Source organism: Plectropomus leopardus, chromosome 11, assembly GCF_026936395.1.
Source record: "Plectropomus leopardus strain MGB_pleo_1.0 chromosome 11, ASM2693639v1, whole genome shotgun sequence".
Lineage (NCBI taxonomy): Eukaryota > Metazoa > Chordata > Actinopteri > Perciformes > Serranidae > Plectropomus > Plectropomus leopardus.
Genome location: NC_142186.1, coordinates 6,233,374 through 6,259,132, shown reverse-complemented (window position 1 = coordinate 6,259,132; position 25,759 = coordinate 6,233,374). Strand labels below are relative to the sequence as shown.

General features: G+C 40.5%; 1 protein-coding gene across 4 annotated transcripts in view; it reads left to right on the top strand.

Annotated features, from left to right (window-relative positions):
* The window catches only part of vps13b (vacuolar protein sorting 13 homolog B), a 392,967-nt gene that overhangs the window by 4,301 nt on the left and 362,907 nt on the right, over positions 1-25,759 (top strand). For all 4 annotated transcript variants that reach the window (XM_042490601.2, XM_042490600.2, XM_042490605.2 and 1 more), the window contains exons 4-6: positions 17,088-17,205; positions 23,408-23,575; positions 25,292-25,473. In XM_042490601.2, the coding sequence (XP_042346535.2) occupies positions 17,088-17,205; positions 23,408-23,575; positions 25,292-25,473 (468 nt within the window). The remainder of the gene's footprint in view (positions 1-17,087; positions 17,206-23,407; positions 23,576-25,291; positions 25,474-25,759) is intronic.

The window sequence follows — 25,759 nt, the reverse complement described above, 5'->3', positions numbered from 1 at the left end:
GTGTTTGACCTGGCAACTCTGATCTAAAGATTTAACAGTGACTTGGTTGATGACATAAGTACCCTCCAAAAAAGAATCTAAGTGAGATTATGAGTCTTGGCACTATAAGATGGGTGTGTTTATTATGGTCTATTTTACTGCAGCCACACTTGCTAATGACAGAGCTCAATTACATTATAGGCAAGGTTTAAAATTTGTTTATTTGACACAGCTAAGTAGCTAAGTCACATATGTCCTATGTTACCTATGTCTTTCTTATCCATGCTAACTCTGATGAGAAATGCACTGAAAATTTTGGGAGAGCAAACTTAGAAACCACAAACAAATAAATCATTGCCTCATTGAGGTGAGCTTGTGAATATGTGCCTTTTAAGACAATGATTTGGACTGTAATCTACAATGTCAAAGGCTTCTGGAGAAAAGCGTGTCAGTGAGCGCTGTAATGATAGTCTGCAATGAGCAAAAAGGAGCACATTTCAGTATTAAGGGATGAAAGTGAATTGACATTCATACTACCAGAATAAACTATCCTCAAATGCTTTCTCAACTCATCAAGAGATGCATCTGCCTTTATTTTTAATACAGATGGATTCCATCACACAACATATATTAGCTATTGTTTTCCCCATCTTTTTGTCATTTAAAAATTGTTGGTTCCTCTTTGCCAATATGATTTCCCTTCAGGAAAGCACAGTACTTTCACTCACCACATCTGTCTCTTAAAAGAGGGACAGCTTCATTGACCACTGACCAGAAATATTCAGGGAACTCAAAACTAAGAGGTGACTTTACTGAATTTGACTTGTGCTGTCTGTAGCATCTTTAGTCATTGGTCTTATTTTCATTTAGTCTCCAAGCAGTGACCAGTGCCTCTCATTCACAGTATTTAGAAGTGCATTCATTAACAATCACAGATTATTTCACATCTCTGTCATTTTAGGTTGCCTAAAGGTACCCTTTGAGTTATTTGATCTGTTGTAGTGCTTTAAAGTTGTTGTTTTTTAATTCCTCGGTCCCCGTTTTGTGTCTCATGCAGAAATTTGTCAGCAAAGACAGGGGGGAAAAGAGTACTAGTGAACAATTCTTTGTACGATGCAGTTTTCAAACTTTTGAGACAAATCAAATGCAAATGTTTAATAAGGAGAAAAATAAATCCAGTGCATTTGTGAGACTTCAAAAATGCATTTTTGTGAGTGACTAAGATTGTTAACAGAAATGGTTTTGTTTACAAGAAAACCTCCCCACTTTTAAGTGTAAAAGCAATAGTGTCATGTTGTCCCAAGATAAATATTTCTATTATTCTATTTAGTTCAGATATAGGTATTTCCATTTTTTAAGTGTAATAAGCCATTTTTCTTAGATTTATTTTTGCAGAAGAGCCCAGCCTTGCCTTTGCCACCCATGCCGTTTTCAAAATTGAAAGTGTAGCTCGGCGCTGGGCCTTTATGGGAAGGTTGAAATTTCAAGGCCAGATGTCCCAGAAGAAACACATTTCAAGGGAAGTCAATTACAGCTAATTATATAGACTGCGGCAAAAAGATTTGTAACACATGAGCCTGGGCTGCCCAGGACTAATGGTAGATATCATACTATGCAGGTGGCTACTGCTCATGCGATCAGGTTTCAGTTCGATGGAAATTTAAACTAGTTTTTTATGCTTCGTACACAGCTTAAGGTCATGTACCAGTACTGGTACTGGTGTAATGCATGCAGTCTCAAAACAACTATTTGTTACAGATGTTTTCTAAAAGGCTCCCAGTCAAGAAAAGATTTTGGGGGAATTGCAAAAGACATTTGGACAAATTATTCAGTGGTATGTACACCCACGAGACATAATTTGGAGCAAAGCCAGATTTACAACAGAAGTCCTTCTAGCATGTGGAATTTAAATGAGCCGCTACACTTCTCTCCTTTGTGAGTGGGAGGCTGACTACTGTGTTCTTAAGCCAAAGTCCCATTACTTATATGCATTGGATTTGTGTAGTGTGGTTACTTGTATTACCTTTATTTCATCTTAATTAAACTTTCCCCACTGTTGGAACATTACATGACGGTGATATTTGCCATGTCACCTCTGTGGTAGCAGTTTACCTTTGACCAAGAGAATTTCCTTGATTGAAGCAAAAGGTCTGCAGGACCCTTGACACATTAGTCTCACAGAAACAAGATTATATTTCTCTGGAGGTTAGATATCCTGTTCATATACATGTCAGGCCCTGGTCCTGTTTTAATCAGATTCCTGCAGGGATGCAGAGGCTTTGGCATAGGTGTATGCAAAACGTGGGCCATGACAGTTCTCCCTGAAGCCCTCAAGTAATTTGGGCGATGGCCTACAGGAATTTTAAAAGAGCTGAAAAAAATGATCTGTGAATGGAAAATCTTACATTTTAAATTTAGTAGATTACATGTGTTTCTTTTGTCCAGTAGAGACAGGAACTTTGCGGTGGGCCTCATGCGGCCAAAGTGTGGAAATGATAAATGATATCATTAATATGGTTTGTTTTCATAATTACTGTTAAAGCCTGAGCACTGGCCTGTAAAAACATCCGTACGTCTTTTGAAGTTCATTAAGGGTTGTGTAATTTGACCGGAATTATTTGGACCTTTTTAATGTTCGTGTTTCCCCTCGAGAGGAACTGGGTAATATTAGGGATATTCAGATTGCTCAATAGGGCCCATCTGCAAAACACCAAGAGCAGCTCACAATTATAGTTTCCAGCAAATGTGGAAATTTGGGCGTTTAGCGGCAGTTGGAGATTACAGCTCCCGCTGACAGTGTAATTGCTTAAAATTAGCTGTAATGAGGACTTGTAGTGCAGAAAGTGGAGTAATAGAAAAAATGCTGTCAACTTGTTTTTGACATTCATTTTACAAACTAGAAGCCATTTACAAACAAAATATATTAGGTTTTAAATATGGCTCATATTGTATCCTTAAGTCACATGGTGCTCTGAAGCAAGCCTGGAAATCTTTCTTGATCATGTTAAGGCTGCTTGCATTATTCACTGATTAGATACTGTACATACTTTCTTCAGTGCACATCTCTATTTTCAGATCACAACCACTTTTGTTTAGTTTTCTAATTCATTGTGAATTGAGATATTTCTGCCCTCATATTTTATAGTCAGTTTCAGTTTCCAGAAATGTAAATCGCTGTAGTTCATGTATGAGCTGAATAATTAGTGTGGACATCTCCATGTGAAATTAGACTAAGCCCTGGTCTATGCCTAAGAGCTCAATGTATGTAACAGGAGATTGGTCATGGGGATGAAAGGGTTTTGTAGTAGTCAACTTTAACTTCTTTCTTCTTGCGCAAAGACGCACTCAACGTGGCCCCTCTTGAGTTACTTGATATGAATGAACTGTTTGATCTGAGCCCGTTCTAAATTAAAAAGCAATCTGAAAATGTCAAGAGCCGCACAGGATAAAACAATGGTTTTAAAATCTGTCATTCTATATACAGGGCCCCTATGGAACCTGGGGTTATTAATAGAACTCATAAGGTCTCCATCTAGTACTTTCTTTTCTCCATGGAAATGTTATGGAAGGAGTTAGCAGCAATCTTTGCTTTTACCAGTTTCACACCAAGCTATTCCCATCCAGGACAGTTTTTCTATATTTGGTATATTGAATCTTTTTCATTAGGCGGTTGTCATTTTAAGCCTTTTAACTCAGATGTGGTGGATTGGAGCTGCTCTGTGATGTGATACCGAGCATTTGATTTAAGGCATTACTGCCTCCAAGCTTCCTCCTCTAATGAGGAGATGGATAAATCCTGAGATAGAATTTATTGTGCGGCTGTTTTTAGGACTTTTGTTCTTGTATTTGTAGCTAGTTGTAACAGTAACAAAAATTGGCAGGCCTTAACAAAAGACCTAACAGCTAACATTGATGTAATGTTGCAAAATTACGGGCACTTTTTTTTTCCTCCTCCTTGACATCTTGGTAAACTGCTCCAGATGTTGAAGATGAGGTGTGATCAGCAAAGACAGAGAGGAACTGGCTGGACAGCAGTTACAGTGTGGATCATAACACTCTCAGGCTCTCTTTATTTTTTACGAGACAAAGATAAGGGCTTGGGTTTACCGAGGAGAGCCTTTCTGGTTTTGGCTCAGCTCGCTGCTTGATCTGGGAGTTTTATGGCCGCTGAGTGCATTTGCCACTGATGTGGAGGTTCTGATTGATGCATTGCCTCAAGATGATTTGGGGAGGTGCCTCTGAGACTTGTTGGTTTGGCATATGGTCCAACTAGGCCCTTTCTTCTGTAAGATTCCTTCCAAACTATTTTTAGGGCTTTACACCACCAGGCCTCATTGCTCTTAAATAATGGGTAATACATGTGAATTAGGGAACCCCCTTTTGAGGACTCCCTAAAAACCCCAAGTTGTTGTTCTGTTGCTAAATCTACCACCTACAAGAGAAAAGTTTGCCACTTTGGCTTCTGAAGTAAAACAAAAATCCAATATATAATAGTTTTTAATATCAAAAACTTTGTCGTGGAGTTACACTTTGAATGCTACTGCCTTAAAGTGTGGTTTGGCCACCCGGGGGTTAAATCCACAACCCACTAAACAGGAAACCTGGGATGTAAGGACTGTTACCAGACTGTATCTGCGTTAATCTTGTTGTGGTGGTATATTGTACTTATGCTTTACCTCCTGGTCTAAATTGAAATGGGTAATTCTTGTTGACAGAGTGTGAACATGTTCTCAAATGACAGTGAAAAACATGAGATCTTTATTATTAAAAAGTGGTCATTGTGTCATCTAGTAAACATGCAATGAAATGTAGCTTCACCATCAGCCTCCATTGAATATAAAATAAGATCCAGTCTGTTTGTGCCTGTGCAAATCATCTTTCACAAGTCAGACAACACAAAGGAAAAAGTTAAACAAGTAAAAGAAAACAGCCCGTGGAAGTTTGCAATCAGATAGCACAAACTGGATAATCTCTGTCCCAATGCCATCCGGAAATCTTGCCTTTGATTCTCCGGCTCGCAGGGAGCAAATGGCTTACAGAGATTGCACCATAAATCTGTCTGATCATCAGCTCAGCGGGGCCTTGTCTTCAGGACTGAGGAGATGGAGGGTGCAGACATGGAGCTTTGGAGAATCTATTTTCCTTGAATCCAACCCCCCGTAGCAGTAACAAAACCCATCTCTGACTGTAAATAATAAAAAGATGGGGTAATGTTGGCACACTGCGGATTCCTCGGGCAGGTTGGAAGCCAGAGCAAGTGTTCTGATGAGAGATGTATATAGAGAGACAGAAGTAAATTGAAGATCAGAGAATATGTGTTCTGAAAAAATCTATGTGTTTAGGCCCCTGTATGTCTTCATGTTTTGCCATGCATTGACAGCATGTCCATAGCTATGACTATGAAATCTCCAGATTGTTTACGGTTTGGCTATTTATCAGGCCTTTATGTAAACCTATCCTAAAAGCTCACATCCATTGTTTATTTTGACCCATCTTCTAATTTGCCCTCGAACAATTGTTTCTTATGTTGCTGTACGGATGGGGTGTGCAGAAATTTTTAGTTGGGACTGGATCTGATGACAGTGGTGAGATGGCTGTGACCAGAGATGAGAGTGCCTGCCATCTTTGTCACATGCACTTTATGTTAGTTGCCTCAAGCCAACCCACTTGGTGACGGGATTGATCAGCCTGAGGAAGGCTTCCATGTTGTAATGAAGCTAAAATATCTTGGTCAGTAAGTCTAGATCACGTTGAACAAAATAGTTAAGATAATGATCATGCAGTCTGTCTACAAGCCAAATAAATGTTTTCAAACAAAACATCGTGCCAGGAGATAATACAATCATGCTGCTGTATTTGTCTATTCCCTTATTCAAGTTCTCAACATTAAGTGACCCATTGCACTGGCCTCTGTTTGGCATTCCAAATTAATTTAAAGCATCTGCACAAGGCAATGCACAAGTGTGTCATTCCAGCAGAAGCGCTTGCACTCAGTCACCATTGTCTGTGAGTCAGGCAATGCTACACAGCCCACAGCATTGCACTGCGTTGTCTTTGAGGTTTGATGCAATTTTGGGTTCCTGGTGGGATGAGGTTACTTCAGCTCCTCAGACAGTCCTCAGACACAGGAAAGCTGTCGGGGGAAAAATTAAACCCAACGGCTTCCTGCATCTAGTGAGTCAAGTGGTCATCAATACACCATGGGCAGGATGCTGCCGCTCCACAGTTTAATCCCTGCTCTCAGGCCATCCGGACAGCAATCCCTCAATGGAGCTTATTACGTGCTGGGTGCTCCTGGTGATATTGCAGTCTGGGAAACGATTACCTTGCAATTAAGGCTAATGTTTGCTTTATTAGCTTTCTTCAGACAGAAATGCTGGGATGATATTGTGTTGCAATTAGGAACACCAAATGCTTTATGAGTCTTAAATCTAAACAGACACTATAGGAAAAGAATGCATTATATTAGGAAACATGTCTAACACAATATTGCTTTAAACTTCCTTGTCTTTGTGTTGTGTGTGAGTGTGACACAACAGGCTTTTGTTTAATATATTTAACTTCATCTTGTTTTGTGGGCGCTGCACAGGCTCAGGTGTCCAGATTTAGGTCATTTTCTGCTATTTCCCTCATCATGTAATTGCTCTAACCACATTTATAGAGATGCATATTTTTTTCTCAGGGGGTGAGACTGAAAGTGACAAAAAGGAGTAACACAGTAACTGGGTGCCTCTGTGTATAATTTCTCAGTGGAGAAAGGTAGGCGTGTATGACTCTATGTTACACAAACTGTGGGTGGTCTGTGTTTTATGTCTCAGAGTGAGTGTGTGCTCCATTTAGCAGACCCTCACCCCTTTGACCTATGAATAATTTCACTCTTATTATAGAAATGGTGATGCAAAATCATGCATGCAGAGCTAGTCACTAGTAAACTCTATGAGCATAAATCTTGTATTTTTCCTCTCTATTGAATTTAATTCTATTTATAGATCTACATTTTATACAGCTGTACGGAGGAATACACATCTGATACTTTCTGTGATAGTCTATGAGTAAGGCTCCACTTACCACAGAGTGGGCTGGCTTTGGTAGTGTTTGCTTTTATCTTGGCTGGTCAGGGTGCTTGTAATGTGTGGGTAAGAGAAAAAGAATGTATTATGAATAATTGCTCAACATGCCACTTTCCATGGTGGGGGAGAGAAGAAAAGAGGGTTGTGTAAAGAATGCATATGGTTAGCCTAAAAGATAATAAACATCATCAGCAGATCCTGAAGAAGTGTAACACTGGCTTGACAATGGCAGTATTTCTTGTTTAAAGTTACTTAAGTTGTATTTGCTCCCAGTCTTTCAAAAAAACTTTGTGACAGTTGTAATTTCCAGCTGATAACAGAACACAAAGTAAATCTTGGGATGCTGGTTGGTTGGGATACAGCATCACAAAGATGTAAAGGAGTATGAGGCTGAGTTCTAGTTATGTTTCATAAAACTGAAATTAATATTTGAACTTTTGAAGTTAAGATTTCAAGTCATGACCTCAAAATGAAACACAGGATCTGAAAATTAAAATGTTTAAATATGTTTGGCCTCCGCTTTCTACGAAAGTTTGTCTTTTGAGTTTTCTAGCACAACTTGTGGAGATTTCTGATATATTTTTAATTTGGGAAAGATGTGAAACTCAAAGAACAGCTCAAAACAACCCAAACCAGCACTTCAGCAGTAATACAGGGTTAATCCTGCTAGCTCCAGCCAAATTCAACTTTGCAAGCTGTGTTCAGAAATTAAAGTTTAATAACATTGCACACATTATGCTGCAGACATGTGTACAGTCCAGGTATGGAAGACAGTCAAATGTTAATTTTCAACACTGAGGACTGCACTCTGGCTATTGTGTCATTGGTTTGCTATCCAGACTTAAGTTAAGAAATGAAAAATGTCTTCTTTCATTATGCTGATGAAGACAATAAGAGGTCCATGGACAAGGACTGGGTTACACTCCAATATGTTACAAGGATGAAATTGAAATGATTTCTCTCCAGAGTGAGGTTGACAGTTTTCCATCTCTCAAGTAAGCTGATGAATGTTGACAGTACCTCAGCTGCTTTGGAACCTGGTGTATAAAAGCTATACAAACATGAGGCCTGCTGCATTCCGCTTGCGTGCTCAAACCTCTTGCAATATGGCTTTGGTATTTCTCAACATTGACGGAAAGTCCTCTCCCGTTTCTATCCGTTAGATTTATTCTATCTCGCTGGTTTCAGAACATTGATACTCTCCAAGAACACTTAGGCCCCTACAGTCCGTGCCTTCCAGCTGCACCTCACATGTGCAATTAAGTTGTCAGAGTAGCCTCAGCCACTGCTTGCGCTGCTCTTGGAGGCTGGTGCTTACATCGTTGAAGGGGTGCTTATGTCTTGTATAATGTGCTTAATATAGCGTATGAAATAATGGGCAAAGTTTGGATCAGGTATGATTCCGTTTTTGACGGCAGTTTATGTTAAAATCGGGTCTTGGCCAATTTAATTTTCAGCATCTCATGGAAATAAAAAGAATATCTCTAGGATGCATATTTTCTTTTTCACTTGTAAAGAACATTAATTCATTTCATATCATGTAGAAAAGAAACAGTGGTTTGCAAGAATAGATAAACTACATGATTGATTAGTAAATAACTGGGGATTGTGGTTATTATTTGGATTAGAAATTAACAGGTTAGATTAATTATTTTAAAAGCTTTCTCTGTGTTTGGGAATTCCCCCATGTGTGTCATAGTTAACTTGACTAAGGTTGTGTGTGTGTGTGTGTGTGTGTGTGTGTGTGTGTGTGTGTGTGTGTGTGTGTGTGTGTGTGTCAGGGGTCTACGTGGAGTGTTTTATTGTAGCTAACACATTGCAGTTATTAGCATTAGGGGGTAGCTGTGCCAGCGTAAGCAGCATGCCTCACATGCTCAGCCTGGGCTTGTGGTTAGCTGATGGAGACATCTGAAGGACCAGAGCCTCTCAGATCTAAATCAGGAACAATTTCTCCCTCTTTCCCATTCTCTCTCTCTGTCTCCTTCTCTTTTGATTTCCCCCCCACTTTCCTGTTTTCTCACTCCTATTTTTCTTCTTTTCAGTCTTGGCTTTTTGTTCTCTAACTGTTGTTTTCCTCACTCTTTTTTCACACTGTTTGCTCTCTCTCAATCTTTTTCTTTGGTCCTTTTCTCTCAGTTTTCTCCTTTTCATCATTGAGACAACAATTATGTGTCAGGTGCAATAATACTAAAGTACAGGTCACCAGCAGAAACATGCTATGTTAACATCAAGAGGTCACTGGACAGAATTTCAGTGGGCTCTAATGAAAGGAAAATGGAGACAGCAGCGATTTTGACTACTCAGCCTGGTTCCAAATTCCATCACGGCACCTACATCAGAACTAGTTACTGGCTTCGCTGAATTCCCTGTTCTTGGCTTTTAATCAAGTCTCGGGATTGGAGTAACTATGACTTAAAATCCTTTGTTTGAACAACAATTGTGGAAAACAAACATTGTTAGCAAGGATGAAAGAGAGCTGACCTCAGTGCTCCCTCTGCTTTGTAATGTCTTACTGCTGACCTGCTTACTGTTGTGGGGAAATAATAAGCAGAATAGCTATTTTGTAACAATGAAACCGATTTCATGCATGAATACACTGGCTTTGAGATTTGCTAGATTAATGGAGAATTATGCACACTTTAACTGGAGCAGCAACAGCTACTGTACCGTAAACACAAGATTGGTTTCTGCTGGTATTACTTGAGGTTTGCTTCTAAGACTCAAGAAAAGGTCTTGGGGTTTAAATCAATACTACATAATGTCATGAGTTCATAGTAGAGCTAAAATTCAACGTGATTATTTACATTTAATAATGGAAAATAATGGCACTGATTGGTCCATGCTGCTGAGATGTTGTAGGACTGCATAAAAAAAACGTGTTGAAGAGGTTTGTAGAGGACACAAAGCCCTAAGGCTCAGCCCGGGTGGTTTTACTCCGAACAGTGTGCAGATATTTTAATATCCCTTGGTAAAACATATGTACAATTGTATTGTCTCAGGTGAAGATAATGCAATGGCTGTCCGAAGATATCCAGATGAAATACTTAGAAGTCCGACGTCCCCCCGTAGCTGCCAGTAGGTCTAGTCCACAACTGGAATCCCTGTTTGTCTTTGTTGTTATTCTGGGCATGCTGGAGGCAGATATTAAACACAGCCAGTTTGACTTGGGTACAGCGGAGGCACTCTTGGCAGAGACCTCCAGCATTACATCACCAGTGCTGTCATTGTGATTCCTCCCGCTTTAGAGTGAAATAGTTTTGTAATTGTGCATTCTCCTCTTGGCAGATGCATTGGAGTCTTTTCCACGTCCCTACTCCCCCCTCTTTAACGAACATGTAAGATTGTTGTACCTCTGAAAGAAAGAAGGCTTATGCTTGGAAAATTAACCCATTGCTTTTAGTTTAACAGTTGAACAGTTTGAACAGTTTAACTGTTAACAGTTAAACAGTGATGAAATGTGCTTAGTTACACTTCTGGTACTACAGACCTTGTACACAGCCTTTTGAAATTATACTGAAAAAACCCCACACATCTGTCTATGCTCTGCTGTGGTTGCTCAAAATATATGGTAGGTATGAAGGCTTTTTTTTAAAAAACCCAAATCACAGATAATACATTTGACTAAAAAGAAAAATAAGATTTTCAAGTAAACTAAGGTGCTATGCTTATTTTTATGGACTTTCTGCCCTTTAAATGAAGTCAAGGATATTTTGTTCATCTGAGGTGGATATGTGGGTTAACAGAAGAAAACTGACATGGAAAATACCTTCATGTAAGAATCACAATAGCTATACTTTTGACATTAGGAAGCAGCACGTATAGTTAGCAGGATTTTATAACTGTGCTTAAAATCATACCTATTTGCTTTTTTAATAAAAGTTCTAATTATTAAGTGATTACCGATCATTTCAGATGTAATTTCCATGTACTGCTGCATTTTTCTTAGAAACACTTCACATTCCCTCTGTGTGTTGTATAATCTGAGCTTTTCTCTTCTTTGTTGTATTAGACGGTCCTGCCGCATGTGCATCTCAGCACGTTAGTTCCCTTGTGTTTATCCCACTGGCTAGCTACTTGCCACTGCTCTGCACTGCACTTGGATGGCATTTTCGGGCAGTTATTGCTAATTATGGCGATGGTGTTGATACAAAAGTGACTGCTCACCCAACTAGAAAAGCACTATACCAGTGCAAGTCCATTCATCATTAGCTGCTAGCCACTGTATCAGCCACCTCCATGTTGAGAGCCATGTGTGGACAGTGCTGGCTCAGACTCATCATCATAAATGTGTTCTGTCTTATACAGCTGTTTTAAGATGCACTTTGTCTGAACTGATCTTACACTTACTCACACTGACTTAAATATTTCCTCAGAGGAACAAGGCTGCCGAATACTCCAGTTCAATTCAAAAACTGAAGCATATTATGTACATTTCAGGACAGTAATATTTCACTATTGCAGCAGTATATGCAAGGAAACTGTGGATTTTCTTTCCCAGTAGTAGATTTAATTACTTGAGGAGAGGGGAAAGGGGAGAGCGAGAGAGGCCACATTTTTGTAATGAGCGGTTTTCATTGAGATAATTATTCAGAATGTCACACGATGTGATATTCATCTGGGCTCATTTCGGGCTCTAATCCCTCCAATCTGCCATGGATTCCAGCTGCACAGCTCTGCTGTGCTTTTAGAGTATGGGTCTTTATATCTAGGCTATATTTTACACTGTGCACATGCTTTTATATGTGGTGTTGTATGCAAATATATAATGTACGTTCATAGTGCATATTTGAAGAACATAATATTAAGAAGTTTTCCTCATTTGTGAGTCTTCTGAATGTTTTGTAGAGTGTGTGAAATTCTGTCCCTACAGTTCTGCCAGCAGCCTTCTCTAGTCTACCTCCGTTTGAGGAGAAAATGAAACCACTGTCTTTAATCATGTTGTAATGGCTTTCTGCATTTGTTTCAGTTTCATTAAAAACCCATTAGCAGCTAATTTTTAGCTGAGCTGATGGATGTGTTCGAAGCCAAGGGACGTTAAAGAAAAGGTAATTTGAGTCAACTGCGATGAGCTCCGTTCTCTTCAGCTTACATTCCAGTGGGGTCGTCATCAATGGGCCGAGCAGCTTAAGTGTAAAAAAAGTGGCTGCATACCATTTGACATTACTGGAACCATCCCAAACTGTGACTGTATGTTTAAACACTGATCCACTCTTCACGTCTCATTCCTCGCGGTGCCAGCTGGAAACAATTCTTATGGGAAACAGAGTCATCACTGTTAAAACAAGCTTCAGACTAGCTGGTTATTGATGGGACAAGAAGGTCTAGAGTGAACAAAGTGATGTAGTAGATGATAACAACAGACTACAAGCAACTGTAAAAAAAGACTTAGGTTGCAGATAGAAGGGATGACGAAGAGTGGGAATGGACGGAATGATAAGTCATAAGGAATAAGGACAGGTCAAGTTGTAAGAGCGAGGAGGACAGAGGAAATCAAATAGCACTGAGAAAAGAGGCACTGCTTCAAGAGCAGACCAGTGTGCTCACTGCTGATCTTGGAGTGTGTGTATCATGGCAGCAGGGATTGTTTTGAGTATTGTTCTGGAAAAACAACTAGAAATCCATCACACCCACAGTGTCTCCTACTATTCACTGCCAGACAGTATTCAAGAGGTTTTCTATTATTTCTTTATTATATGGCAAACGTTGTGTGTGAGTGTTTTGGTAGAAGGAGGAGGTCTGATTGCTGGATCCTCCTCGGGGATGGTGCTCTGTGGGCCCTGACATGAGGGACAGGGCCTCTGCTTGTCAGACTCAGTGAGTGTGTCTGTGTTTGTGTGTGTATATGAGTGATTTGCAGGAGGAGGGGGGCTCTGTCTGAGATAAGGAGCTATTGGGTTTCCTTCATTTATTTTCTCACTCCATAGGCGTTCGCCCTCCACTGCCTGGCCTCCAATCATGAGGCCTGCTGCTTTGATGTCAGCATGAGTTCGCCAGCAACCTGCAGAGGAAAAACAACAATAACAAAAAGCGTGTTTATGCAGCAATGGTCTTCTGCATGCAGCCATTAATCTGCTGAAACTGTGTGAAATTGACCAGTTTTAAAAATGTTTGGGTTTCAAAGATCAGCCAGTTGCAGGCATGAAGGGTAGTCGGCTGCTAATCCCAGCCAGCATTTTTTTTCCTGTGTATTCAACTGAAATTGAAAAATTGCTTTGTAATTTGTGGAGGGAAAAAAATCAAATGTCATATTTTATTTTTTAAGATATGTGTGTCAGGCTTAAAAAACAAACTATGGCAATTTTGTTTTTTTTTAGGCCAACAGATGTCAAAATGAAAGCCTCAAATGACAAGCAATTGCAGTAAGACCATTATTCTGTTTTCCCACACACTTTACGCTGAGTAATGCATATATTATTTTCAGTGGGCTAAAATTATTTTAAAGTGTGTGTAATGCTTATATTTGAAACAGTTTAAACAATTGCCCCGAAAACATATCAATTCCAAATAAAAGTCAATTGGACAACTTCAGTTAGTATGTCATATTCGGTGTCATTACATCAAACTGTGAAAATTTGTGCCTGCTGTATCCTGTAATGGTCGTCTTAACAAAATACATTTGTTTTTTTGGTAGTTTTACTTCGTCACATCACAGTTTACATATACATTACCTTGCCCATGGCAGTTTAGATTAAACCGGGTTCTGGTATCTGTGAGTTATAGCTTGTTTGTTTTTACAAGGGCAACTGTGACAGTATCTGCAGAGGTGCTGTTTCTAATAGCTGGAGGTGGTGGCGGGGTTCGGCTAATGTGTTGAGCAGCTCAGATGAGGGTCGACCCTCCAGACAGGCTCAACACGCTGCCTCCTAGTCCCTGACTGAGCCAGACGTCTGCAGGGGGACAGAGGTCAGGCCTGGCCTTCCTGTGCCCTAACCCTCCATGGGTGCCCACTTACCCTCAGAGTAGGGGGTCCCCCTTCCCTGTCACTCACACTTCCAGGACCTGCTCCTTTTTTTTTGTGCCTCCGTTTTGGTCTCATTGTCTCCAAGTCTCTCTCACTCTTCCTGTCTTTTAGCTACTCTCTGTCTCACTGTCTCACTTTCCCTCACTGTTATGCTTTCTACTTATCTCTTTGTCTCTTGTCTCTCTTTTCCTTTTTGCTACCGTCATCTTTAGTCAACAGCTGAGTTGACATGCCTGCAGGGGAAGCAACCCCCTCCTTTTCCTGGTCCCTCTGTCTTTCCCTCCATCTCTATCCCTCCATCCCTCCCTCCTTGTCCTGTGCCCTGCCGTGGCATTGGAGGGATCAGTTTACCCGGCAGCAGCTGAGGCAGGCTTCATTTGTCCCAGGGCTTCCCTCTGAAAAGGCATTTTACGCCTCTGGAGAATTGCTCACTGCCCACGGTGACATTGAGCGCTTAATTGCGCTACTTCCAAATTTGGCAGTCTTCTTCTTTAGTGGCAGTTTGAGTTGTTGAACTCAATGTACTCTTGGCCTGCAGGGCTCAGCATTCCTTTAGGTATAGATATGAGAGTCCACAGGCGAGGGAGACTGTTTCTAATTCTAATGTGCTCAAGCAGTGTATTGTGATGTAAACTAAACACCTCAACATGGGAGCACGTCTCATCATTATAAACTTACCTCATCCAAAGAACAGCCTTTTTTTCTTTTTTTATTCTGGTATCTCTAAATATTGCAGATGCAACGTTTGAAGTGATGACAAGTTAACAAATGAAGTGTGAATAATGAGCAAAAAAATTTACATCTTATTATTTGCCAATCTCTATTCTTTGGAACCTTGATGAAGTATTTATTATTCTTACCCTCATGTTTACCAATTCCCACCACTCTCTGATGGGGGAGAAACTTCTTGAATAGTGCAGCTCAACCGCAAAGGCCCTTACTGAAGCAAAGTGTAAATATTTCTGCCAGAGCCTCTCTCGTCTCTTTTGGCAATTGCATGTTTATGTTACCACACTGGGGAATTCTTGCTTCTCTGTCAGTGTATCCACAGCTCAAATTATGCAAAGTAATGTTTAAAACCTAATCTTCATTTCTTAACCACACAGAGAGAAAGGGGTTTATTGTCATTTAATAATGTCAGAACCAGGGAATTTTAGTTAATTTTGTTGGGTATGTGAATATACAGCACATGCAACATGTGACTTGTATGAAAGGTGTGGCTACAGGCTTTCATTTGCTCCTTTAAGCATGTGTGAATAAAGTGTGTGTGCCTGGAGTAGCCAAATATATTTGGTTTTGACACCTTCAGTGTTTACATTTGTCAGGATAAGGAGTGACTCCTGAGACACTCTGCCACGCTGATCCCTAGTTTAAATGCTAAACACATGTGATCGCCCCCTTTCTTTGTCCAGATTGCCTGACTAACTTACTGCCCCGGCTGACTGTGAAAAGGTTACAGTGCTGCAGTAACCTCTAATCAATGCCATACTGGGGGTTAACTCACACAACTCTTAACCTTTTTCCTGATTTCTCTATTTTTTTTTTTTAGAATGGTTCTAATATATTTGTTTTTCTTTTCTTCCTACCATCCTCTGTTGCAGGCTTATGTCTACTGTGAATATGAATATGAGGTATTTGTTGAATTACAAATAGTAGTTGTAGAGGAGTAGAACTTTAGCTGTAATAGTCATAGTTTGTCTTTTGTGCTTTGATTTTGATTTTATTGGGTGTTATCCCTGATTCTTCATATCAATGATTCATGGTTGAAACGGTTTGTACAGTACAGTATGCTGAATCTGACGTCTGCATGCAAAAACAGATTTATCTCAGTTTAGTCCCATAATCTCTGATAATGAACTGTTGATTTAAAAGCTGTGAACATGTAAGTCCACCCTAAACTTGGAAAAAAGGCAGCAAACCTCCACTAAAACTTGGAAACAAGATGACCAAGACCCTCTGGAGAAGGTGACAATCTGCTTGTAGACATTTTACAAGTCCACAAAGTCAGTCTCTTTATTGTTAATGGAGCTTCTCCAGAGTTTGTTACTTGATGACATCAGATATGAGAGCCTTAGTTTTATGCTTTAAGCTTTAGGAGAGTGTATTAAACATAATGCTACATTGCACATTGCTATTTTAGTGCAGATGTTGATTTTCTAATCTTAAATTACAGTTGTATTTACCCCAGCAGTTGATCTAGTAACAGTCACTGTCTGTCTGTCCTGTTTTGTCCTCATGTCCCTGCTGTTTTAATTGCACGCCATGTCTTAGTCACAGAGGGTTAAGGCACCCTGCAAGCTAAACCAATAAATAACCTCCTCATCCTGCATCTTGACGGATTTTGTTTATCTTCAGGCTCATCTCTGAAGGGGATGTCCATTTCATCGTCATTCCTACACACACATAAACAGACACACAGATCTTGTACTTACATTCCTGGGCTTAACAGGCCGCTGGTCTCTGAGTGCAGATGACATGTGCTGCTGTGGAGGAGAGACCTTCACCCTCATCCAAGGACCAGAGTTTATTTGTAGAGCCCATGGCGATGGTTGTTAAATGGGATAGGGAGGAAGGTTAATGGGAAGGTTTGGTGTGAAGGGGGGCTAAAAAACAGTGCTATGGAGTAGATGATCCCTGATTGCCCCTCTGTTAATTACACACACAGCCATGCAGGAGAAAAGATACTCTTTGTACATGCACACCAGTATTTGGATAATCATCAATAACCAGATGAAGGTGACAGATTAGACTGGTTACTTTGTTTCTTAAAACTGGAGTTTATATGATTTGGTTGGTAATCCACTTTACTTAAGTGTGGGGATATGTGTGCTAGTGTGCTTGCTAATATCTTAAACTCCACAAGTTACTAAAAAGAAAATAATGGATTAAGCTGGTACCACTTGTGCCATTGCCCGACAAAATGTCACCCCATTTTTTAATCAAGTTTACTTTCTGACCTGAACTATCCTGAACCGTCAGAGAAAATCTAAATGCAATAGCTCTGTTGAGTGTTTTGTAGAACTTGTGTTTACCTCACTACCTATCCTCAGGGGTGTTCTTGTTTGTTTTTTCATCAGGATGACCACGAAAGCGGCTCTAGCTCCACCAGTCGCAGTGTCTCAGACAGCTCCAAGGCCGTAGCCAAGCCCCGCCGCCTCCAGCAGGCCGCCCCCAGCGACCCGGACCTGCCCCCAGGTGAGTGATGGCCCTGGGGCCAGTGAGGCTATTCCACCTCCCTCCTCAGAGTATGACCACCAGGGCAGGCATGGCCTCTGTGGGGGAGGATGGAGCCACAGAGTAAGATGGAGATTAGGAGCTATTACACTATGGAGAAATCTTGTTTTGTTCTTTTAGAATGCTAAAGCTTAGAATGCTAAAGAGACCAAATAAATTGATTTAAATACACTAGCTTGTTATAGCACAGTGCCTGCAGAGGTCAGTGTCAGATTCAAATGTAGGTAATACTTGTTAACACTGTGAAAAATATTCTTTTTGGGTTGAGCTGTGTAACACTGCATTTTTCACCAATGTAAATCAGCCAGGGGGAGCGTGGGGGATGTGTCCGTGATAAATCACACAATGATGGCTCTTATCAACAAGGCCACTTGACCACATGCCTCCTACAGGGCCATGGATTCCATGCCTGACTTACTCCACTACTTTACTGCACCTCACAAAGAATAGCCTTGTTCAACTGGGGCAATATAATGGCCTTTTAAAAATATTTATGACTTTTTTTTTTTATGAATTTGTCTTATGAGAATGATTGGAAGAAACACAGACCTCATGTCAGACATGAAACTTTTATCCTTTGAATCTTATTCAAATGCATGTAAAAATATAGATGGATACACAACCTCTGTTATCTTATTGCGATACTTACCAACCAACCTCTAAGACACAGCATTTTGTGGAAAAAAATAGAACCCATCAAAAGTTCTCGGGGCATGCAAAACATTTCCAGAGAAAACAGAAAGGTGAAAACAAGGTGGCAAGGAGGAGACTAAAATATGAAGAAAAGATATGGCTTTTGGAGAGACAAAAATGTAGAAAAAGAAAGAGAGATGGGGGTTTTGAGCTTTAAGAGCTAGGTCATCGTCTAACACACAACCATTAGGTTCACTCCCAGAGCCCTACTATGCATGAATGTATGAACCTAAACTCCTGGCTGGTTGTATCTGGGGAGGATCCATTTCCAGGCCTGATGTTATGAGATAATATCTCTCCCCAGCTGTTAAAGCAGGGTGCCTCACACCCCAGCATCTCCCTTTGGGCCTGCCTCTAACAGATCCCCCAGGCGTGTGTGTGTCTGTGTGCGTCTCTGTGTGTGTGTCTGTGTGTATGTTTTTTAGGGTATCTGTTAATTTGCGTGCACAATCCACACTGTCCCAGTGGTGGACCTTGTTTCAACCCATTACCGACTGTAGAGACAACTCTGTGGTCAAAGGTTGCAGCACCTCAATAACACCGAGGAAGCAGATGAATGCTGTAATCCCAGCCTTTCTAATTAAAAGGTAGAGGTTAAAAGGTAGATGAGGTAAAACTAACCTGCTATGACTCAGACAGAGGATGTTTTCCTAAGAATAAGATACAAAACAAACCTGTCATAAGTCTTTAATGTAGTTAAATAAAGGATGTTTTTGGAAAGTGTGGACACAGCACAACATTTCATGGCAATGCTCATACTAGGCAACATCGTAGACATTCATTTGTCTATTATAGTCTTGATGTAGTCCTCTGGTATAGATACAAATGGTTCCCTCTAGAGAAGCTTTTCCATTTCAACCGAAGAAAATATCTATAATCTACATGGCATGTAATGTAATGTTCTCCATACTGTTTATCCCTGAATATACTAGCTCCACTGTCTGTTTCTGTTTTTATAATACCACTTAAGAGGTCTAAGGGGTCACCAAAGGCAGTAATTTGCAAGTCTTACACAAAGGGGTCTTAATGGATCTGCTATCAGCTGGGGTTTATAAGAGGCTGTCAAGAGCTTCTTTAAACACTCCTGTTTACCTATTATGCAAATTATTATTACTATATAGATATTACATATACAAGACGGTACAAAAATATGAAAGGAATGCTATAAGTATATGTCAGCTGCCAAAAATATTTTATTCTCTCTACTGTTTTAATTTGGGCTTACTGCAGGCTAGGCGGATACTCTTCAGCTGTATTATTTCAGAAAAATGAATAAAAATATAATTGCAGAAAGTTTGGGTCGGACATGCCATCAACAAAAACAAAACAAAAAAACATTCCTTTTCTGGTGTCCATCCTTATTCAACCAACATGAATGCTTCCCCAAATTTGAAGTTAGTTGCTGCATGTTAGTGCTTATGGCTCAGTTGGCAATGACAGAGACAGACAGATGTGTTTGGATGGGTGGTAGGAGAGTAGCAGTGTGTGTAGATTTGTGTGTGTGTGTGTGTGTGTGTGTGTGTGTGTGTGTGAGAGTGTGTGAGTGTGAGTGTGAGTGTTAGGGAAGACCTGTGTTGGCAGTAACACCATTGCGTTGCACAGTCCAGTTTTACCTCTTCGTCAGCACCTACGTCGACAGACCTCTGTGTTGCGTCTGCTCTCCTCCCCTTCAAAACAACCAAAACAAAACACGGCCGACACTAAAAAGCAGCCACCAGCAATTATCCAGTCATTTGGCCCTAAGCTCTCACATACTGAATGAATTTATCCTCCCTGTTCTCCCTGTGGTGGAAAATAGTGATGTTAATTCATATGCCATGGGATTGGTAGCCACACAAAGACCAAAGACCAAGTGCTTCCACCTTGGGCGATTCTGTGAGTGATTATGTTTACTGCTGCTTGTGGGGGACCAGCGGCCACTGTTTGTGAGAACCGCATTTCTGCGTTCCAGGGGAATCCTGCTCTGGCCCTATTCACACTGTTGAAAATGTGTTTTGTTTTAAATGAGTTCAAAGAGATTTAATAGTGGCAAGTCTCAAGGTTTAGCCCGACACCTGTGAGTTGGGTGGATCAAAGTTATACTCAAGATTTGCAGTTTCAACAGTTTTTTCCTCATTGAACTAATACATTGAGCTGGGTTACAAAATATGGGGTCCAAATTCCAGTCCTAACCATTCTTATTTTGTTAGATAATTATGCTTTGACCAAATTTTGATTTCTTAAGATAATGACTGCTGTCTGGAAAGTAGCATTTTCCATTCTGCTTCAAAAGCAAAGAATGCACATTGTTCAGTGGGTAAAGCTAAATGTGAAATTTGGTGTGTTCAGTCCTGCTTTTGCTATGCTGTGTTTGTGTATTTAACGCATGTGTATATACAGTTATGTGAGTGCGTACACCTAAATTTATAGGTCAGATGTGTGTGCTTGTGTTGCTTTGCGTGTGTCCAAGATTTGTGCACTCATTCATGGTTGTGCAAGTATGCGTGTGATTGAAAGAGATTGAGGTTTGCATGGACTGAAATGCAAACACACTCCTGAGATAAATCCACGGTCCAGTGCTACTGCTGTCCTGGTACTGGGGCCTTTGCTCAGCAAATAAATACAGCAGCTGTTCTGGTATTACTGGGAAATGCTACTTATGGATAGAAAATATCCCATACTGGTAAAGGCTGGAGCTCTCTCCAGCTGGAGCTTTCTTCTGTCTAGGAGACCCGCTGTACCATGCATGGATGGGTTCTGTGTTCCTCTACAGTTTTACCATAAGAGGCCCTAGAGCTAATAGATCGGCTAAAATAATTAAGTGGCGCCCTAACAGGCTTACAGTGTAAACTTGCCATGGTAGAAATGAAATGCTTGTGACAATTTGTTTACGTTCCTACTATTTTTAAAAAGGTTGTGAACTATACTTAACAATTTCAAGGTCTTACGGTAGCTAGCTACTACATGTTTTCTCTTGGCTACATTGCTAACTGCACTAATTATGTTTCAGAATAACATAGCAGGACCAACTTACAGTACATTTATTGTCTGATGGACTTGTCAATCTTCCTCTCTCCATGGCTAATAACTGGCAAGGGTGATAGCTGCTAATACTTTCCATATATAGAAAAAAATGGTGAGCATGGACAGTATAGTGTTTCTTTCCTGTATTGCACAGAGGAGAGTACTTGGCCTGTTCTGAGATCACATAAAGGAGCTGGTTTTTCCAGTCATTTTATGGTTGAACAGTTTTAAGTGGGCTCCTTCCCTGTGGGCCGCAGCACAGGTGCTGGCTGTGTCAATTGTTTACAGAAGTTCAGAGCAGCGCGATGGCTCACAGAGAGAAGGATTGGGGCCCTGGACTTCTTGGTGCGAGGCAAGAAGAGCTATAGCAAGTGTAAGAGAGTGCAAGAGAGACACTCTGACACGGATAAATTAGATCCAGAGAGGGAAATAGCAGGAGGTAAAGTGCTGGTTTTACTGCCCAGGCTGCAGGTGCGACAGCAGCTTTCTGACTGACCCCAGAACCACAAGCACACACACACACCGCCACATTCATGCACGCAAGAAAGCAGCCTGGCGCACACTCCAACTCAGACAAGCACATGCATGCATGCAAGGCCACGCACAAATGTCACGAACACACATTGCGTTTATGAGTTGAGTTTATATTATGTCATCCTCTCTTCCTGCCACTCTGTTTGGTCAGGCAGCAAACTCATGAGAATTTTGTCAATTGGATTATGCTAATGCATAGCCGGGCCTGTGTACAAGTGGCAGAACAGTTAACCAATTCATATAAATATTTTCATCAACAGCACCATTTAGTTCTACCTAATTATCGGTTCTGTTCTGCCCTGGGCCAGGCATGTAGATACAGGAAGACAAACATTTGGTTTGGAAAATAAGGCAAAAGCATTAAAGGTTTATATGTTTTAACTTGTAGTGACTATGTTTAACAGTACATGGGAGGAATGAATAATGCCATTGGTCCTGTGGTTAGGAGGATTTATTACTGTATATTTTCATATTTTATGGTCGAAACTCCCCTGTCTGTAATATTTTAAGTTCTTTCTTACTTCGTTGAGTAATGACCTTAGCATGTATGTTTTTCCTGCAAAGCTTCTGTTTCTGGGCGTCACTGTGGCCATTAGGAGGTACCAGTAACACTGCAGGATGGCTCCCCCAGCTCTGCTGAAACCCAATCTAACGGACTGCTCTTTCTCTCCTGCTCACTCTTGGTAGCTACATCCCTCCACCTCTTCACCACAGAGCAGGCGGCCCCCACTTTTCACCCTGGAATCTATTTCTAATTCCTCTTTCTTTTTTTTCATTCTACAAAATTGATTTCTCCAGCCTGTGTTACCACAAGAAATATCAAAGTTCCTCTCCCAGTCTATTCATATCTAGGAATGAATTAAAATTTTGACTCAAATGATGACTTGAACTTGTGCAGCCACCACAATGTAAAATTCATCTGTATTGGTTGTTTTTTCTTCTTCAGCAGAATGTGTCTTTCATTTCCAATTCAAGTGTTCCTAAGACTGTAGTTTTAATCTGCCCTCAAGAACTATCTTGTATATGGGGCGCCTGGTGGCTCAGTGGACAGAGCAGCGCCCCATATAATAATAATAATAATAATAACTTTATTTATAAAGCGCTTTCAGTCAAAGTGCTGTACAGCTAATAAAATCAATCAATAAAACATAAAACTAAAACTATATACAGAGGTTGTATCCTCGCTGCAGTGGCTGTTGGTTTGATTCCAGATGCCACCCTTTGCTGCATGTTGCCCCCTATCTCTCTCCCCCTTTCACGCTGAAAACTGTCCTATCCATTAAAGGCAATAAAAGCCCCAAAACATTATCTTTAATAAAAAAAGAACTATCGTGTATAGGTATGTATAAAGTTCTTTACTTTGTATGTGTGAAGGCATGTGAATGCTAATCCAATGAATCTTGTGTATGTTTAAGTGAACACAGACTCTTCGGTGGTTTAAGAGGCTTGGGAGGGATATGTTTAAGGCAGCATGTGCATAGTTTTGGGTTAAACAGGAGTTTGCATCTGAAAGGAGAGCTCTTCAGAGATTCATAAATTCACCTAGGATTTGTAGTGCTGCTCAGGCAGGGTAAGGAGTAAATATGTTTTCTTATGGTTTTTTAGCTTCTTTCACTCTACATGTCCAAGGGATAGACTGTGGCAAAAAATAACATGTCAGGACCTCCTCTTATTTATGAGCCAATGAGGATGGCAGGGGTCAGCAGTATTGAGCCTAGACTTTTAGGGAATGCGGCTCTGGAGTTCACTCTGTAACTGCATCTCAACACTAAGGTAAATGGTCCTGATACATGTTAGTAAACATATGCGAATGTCACTATTATGTCCTCCTGTGTACATGTGTGTCCATTTGTAACAAGTTATGCTTTCTGTGTATCTTTTATTTGAACTTATTGTGCAGTTTAAGATTTTTCTCATGTGTTTGCTTTTGTAGGTTACGTCCAGAGTCTGATCAGGCGTGTGGTGAACAACGTGAACATCGTAGTGAACAACCTGATCCTCAAGTACGTGGAAGATGACATTGTGCTGTCGGTCAACATCACCTCAGCGGAGTGCTACACTGTAGACGATATATGGGAGAGGGCCTTCATGGACATCACTGGTGAGCAATGGCTGCTTACATTCCTTGGTAGGGGATTAACTAGTAAATCCACAGAGACAAGAACCTATATACTACAGTAAGTGTTTAATTTTGTTAGTTCAAACTAAGGTCAAACAGACATATTAGACAAGTTTAAGCATGGGTTTTTGTGTAAATGCCCATTGTCAGCTGCCAGAGTTGTCTCATATTCAGACGCCCAGTGTGATTGGACCATGTGTAGGTCCAATGCAGAGTGAGGCTTTGACAGAGAAAAATGCTCACATTTAAAACCCCACAAGATGAATGAGATGGCCGATTTAAAACATTAGCATGCCACTGTAAAAAGAGGAGGAAGTGCAAACCTTGTGGGTTTGTTTATAGGTGTATGTTCAAGTGTTTATCATGACTGACAGCTGTGCGTTTAAATTTAAGGTGCTTATGATTGAGTCAGGCCAATGGGCTTCACTTTTGGGGAGCTGTCATGCCGTTCTTCTTAATTATACAGTCTTAAATTGAAACCCTTGAAAAGAGAGACTGATTGACATCAACTTGTCGACCAGTTCTTTTACCTATGCCATTAATTATCCCAATTGTTGAATAGTGCTTATCAGACCTGTTGATCTACTAGTCTACTGCCATAACCCAGTCTCCAGTACAGTGATGTTTGATGGTTGGCTCGACCAAGACCTACATAACAGGGAGACCCACAGACTACATGGAACTCTTTGATGATGAACTTTGATTTATCACATTGGTGTGTTCTGTATAAAGTGCCTAAGCTCTCTTTTAAATGGCCTATAGCTTTTTCTTGAATGATGCAGAGCTAGCAGGGAGCTTTGTCACAAACCTAGCATGCCAGACTTGCTCTAAATCTTTTAGCTGTTCCACAACAATTGACTTTTATAGTCTTTAAGTCTTCTTAGTTTGTGCTTATTCAGTAGTAGTAGTACAATAAAAATTCCTGGGGTTCACAATTATTTTAAACTTGAGCTACCATCATAACCTTTAAGAAGGGACTGGTTCTTCTGAGTCACAAATGCCCATCAACACACCAGTGGTCATTTTCAGTCACTGTTATCACTGTGGAATTTCTTTGGTGGTTACAACAGTAGTTACTGGCACTGTTTAGAGAATAAAATAATTCAGAGAATTATGAGTGCTGTTATCAGTCTGTCAGGGGTGAGTGAGTCAGTGACAATTTAGAATGTGATGATGTATGATCATCCAACTCTGTCTTGCTCTCTCTCTCTCTTTTGCTCTCTCACACATACACACATGCACGCACGCACACACACACACACACACACACACACACACACACACACACACACACACTCTGTCTTTCTCTCTCACTCTCTCTCTCTCACACACACACACACTCTCTCTCTCTCTCACTCTCTCTCTCTCTCTCTCTCTCTCTCTCTCTCTCTCTCTCTCACACACACACACACACACACACACACACACACACACACACACACACACACAGACCACTTGGTTGAACCTCTTGTAAATGTCACATTACACAACAGCTCTGTGATGTCTGAGTGTCATTTATGAGGATTTACTATCAGACCTGCTCTTTTGTTAGTATGATATCTCTGTGTAGTTGTCCATTTTTCAGTGTGCATACACATCTAATACATGTAGTTTAGTATCATGCATAATGTGTCAACATCTTCTGTGTAAAATGCAAAGTAATCTGAATTAACTTTGTTTTCTTTTTTCTTTGTGAAGCTCCAGAGCTGGTCCTGAGAAAAGTGATCAACTTTGCTGACTGTACTGTGTGTTTGGACAAGCGGAACGCAAGTGGCAAGATCGAGTTTTACCAGGACCCGCTGCTGTACAAGTGCTCCTTCAGGACACGTCTCCATTTTACTTACGACAACATCAATTCCAAGATCCCATCTGTCATCAAAGTGAGCATTCACTGCATAATTATCCTTATCTTCCCAAAGTTCAAGACCTAGACAAGGGTCTTCTATTAATTCAATTTCATTTTGGTATCACCAAAATATATCACACCTTAGCGATGGAAAAATTTAAATTTGTCATAGCAGCTTACAATAAGAGGAACATGTGACTTACTTTTGTTAGGTTAGCTGTCCTCAAATCAATAGCAGGATAGTGACTAATCTAAGTTCATTGTTCTGGATATGTATGGAAGACAGCTGTTTATTTTTACAAGACTTTATGTCCTGTACT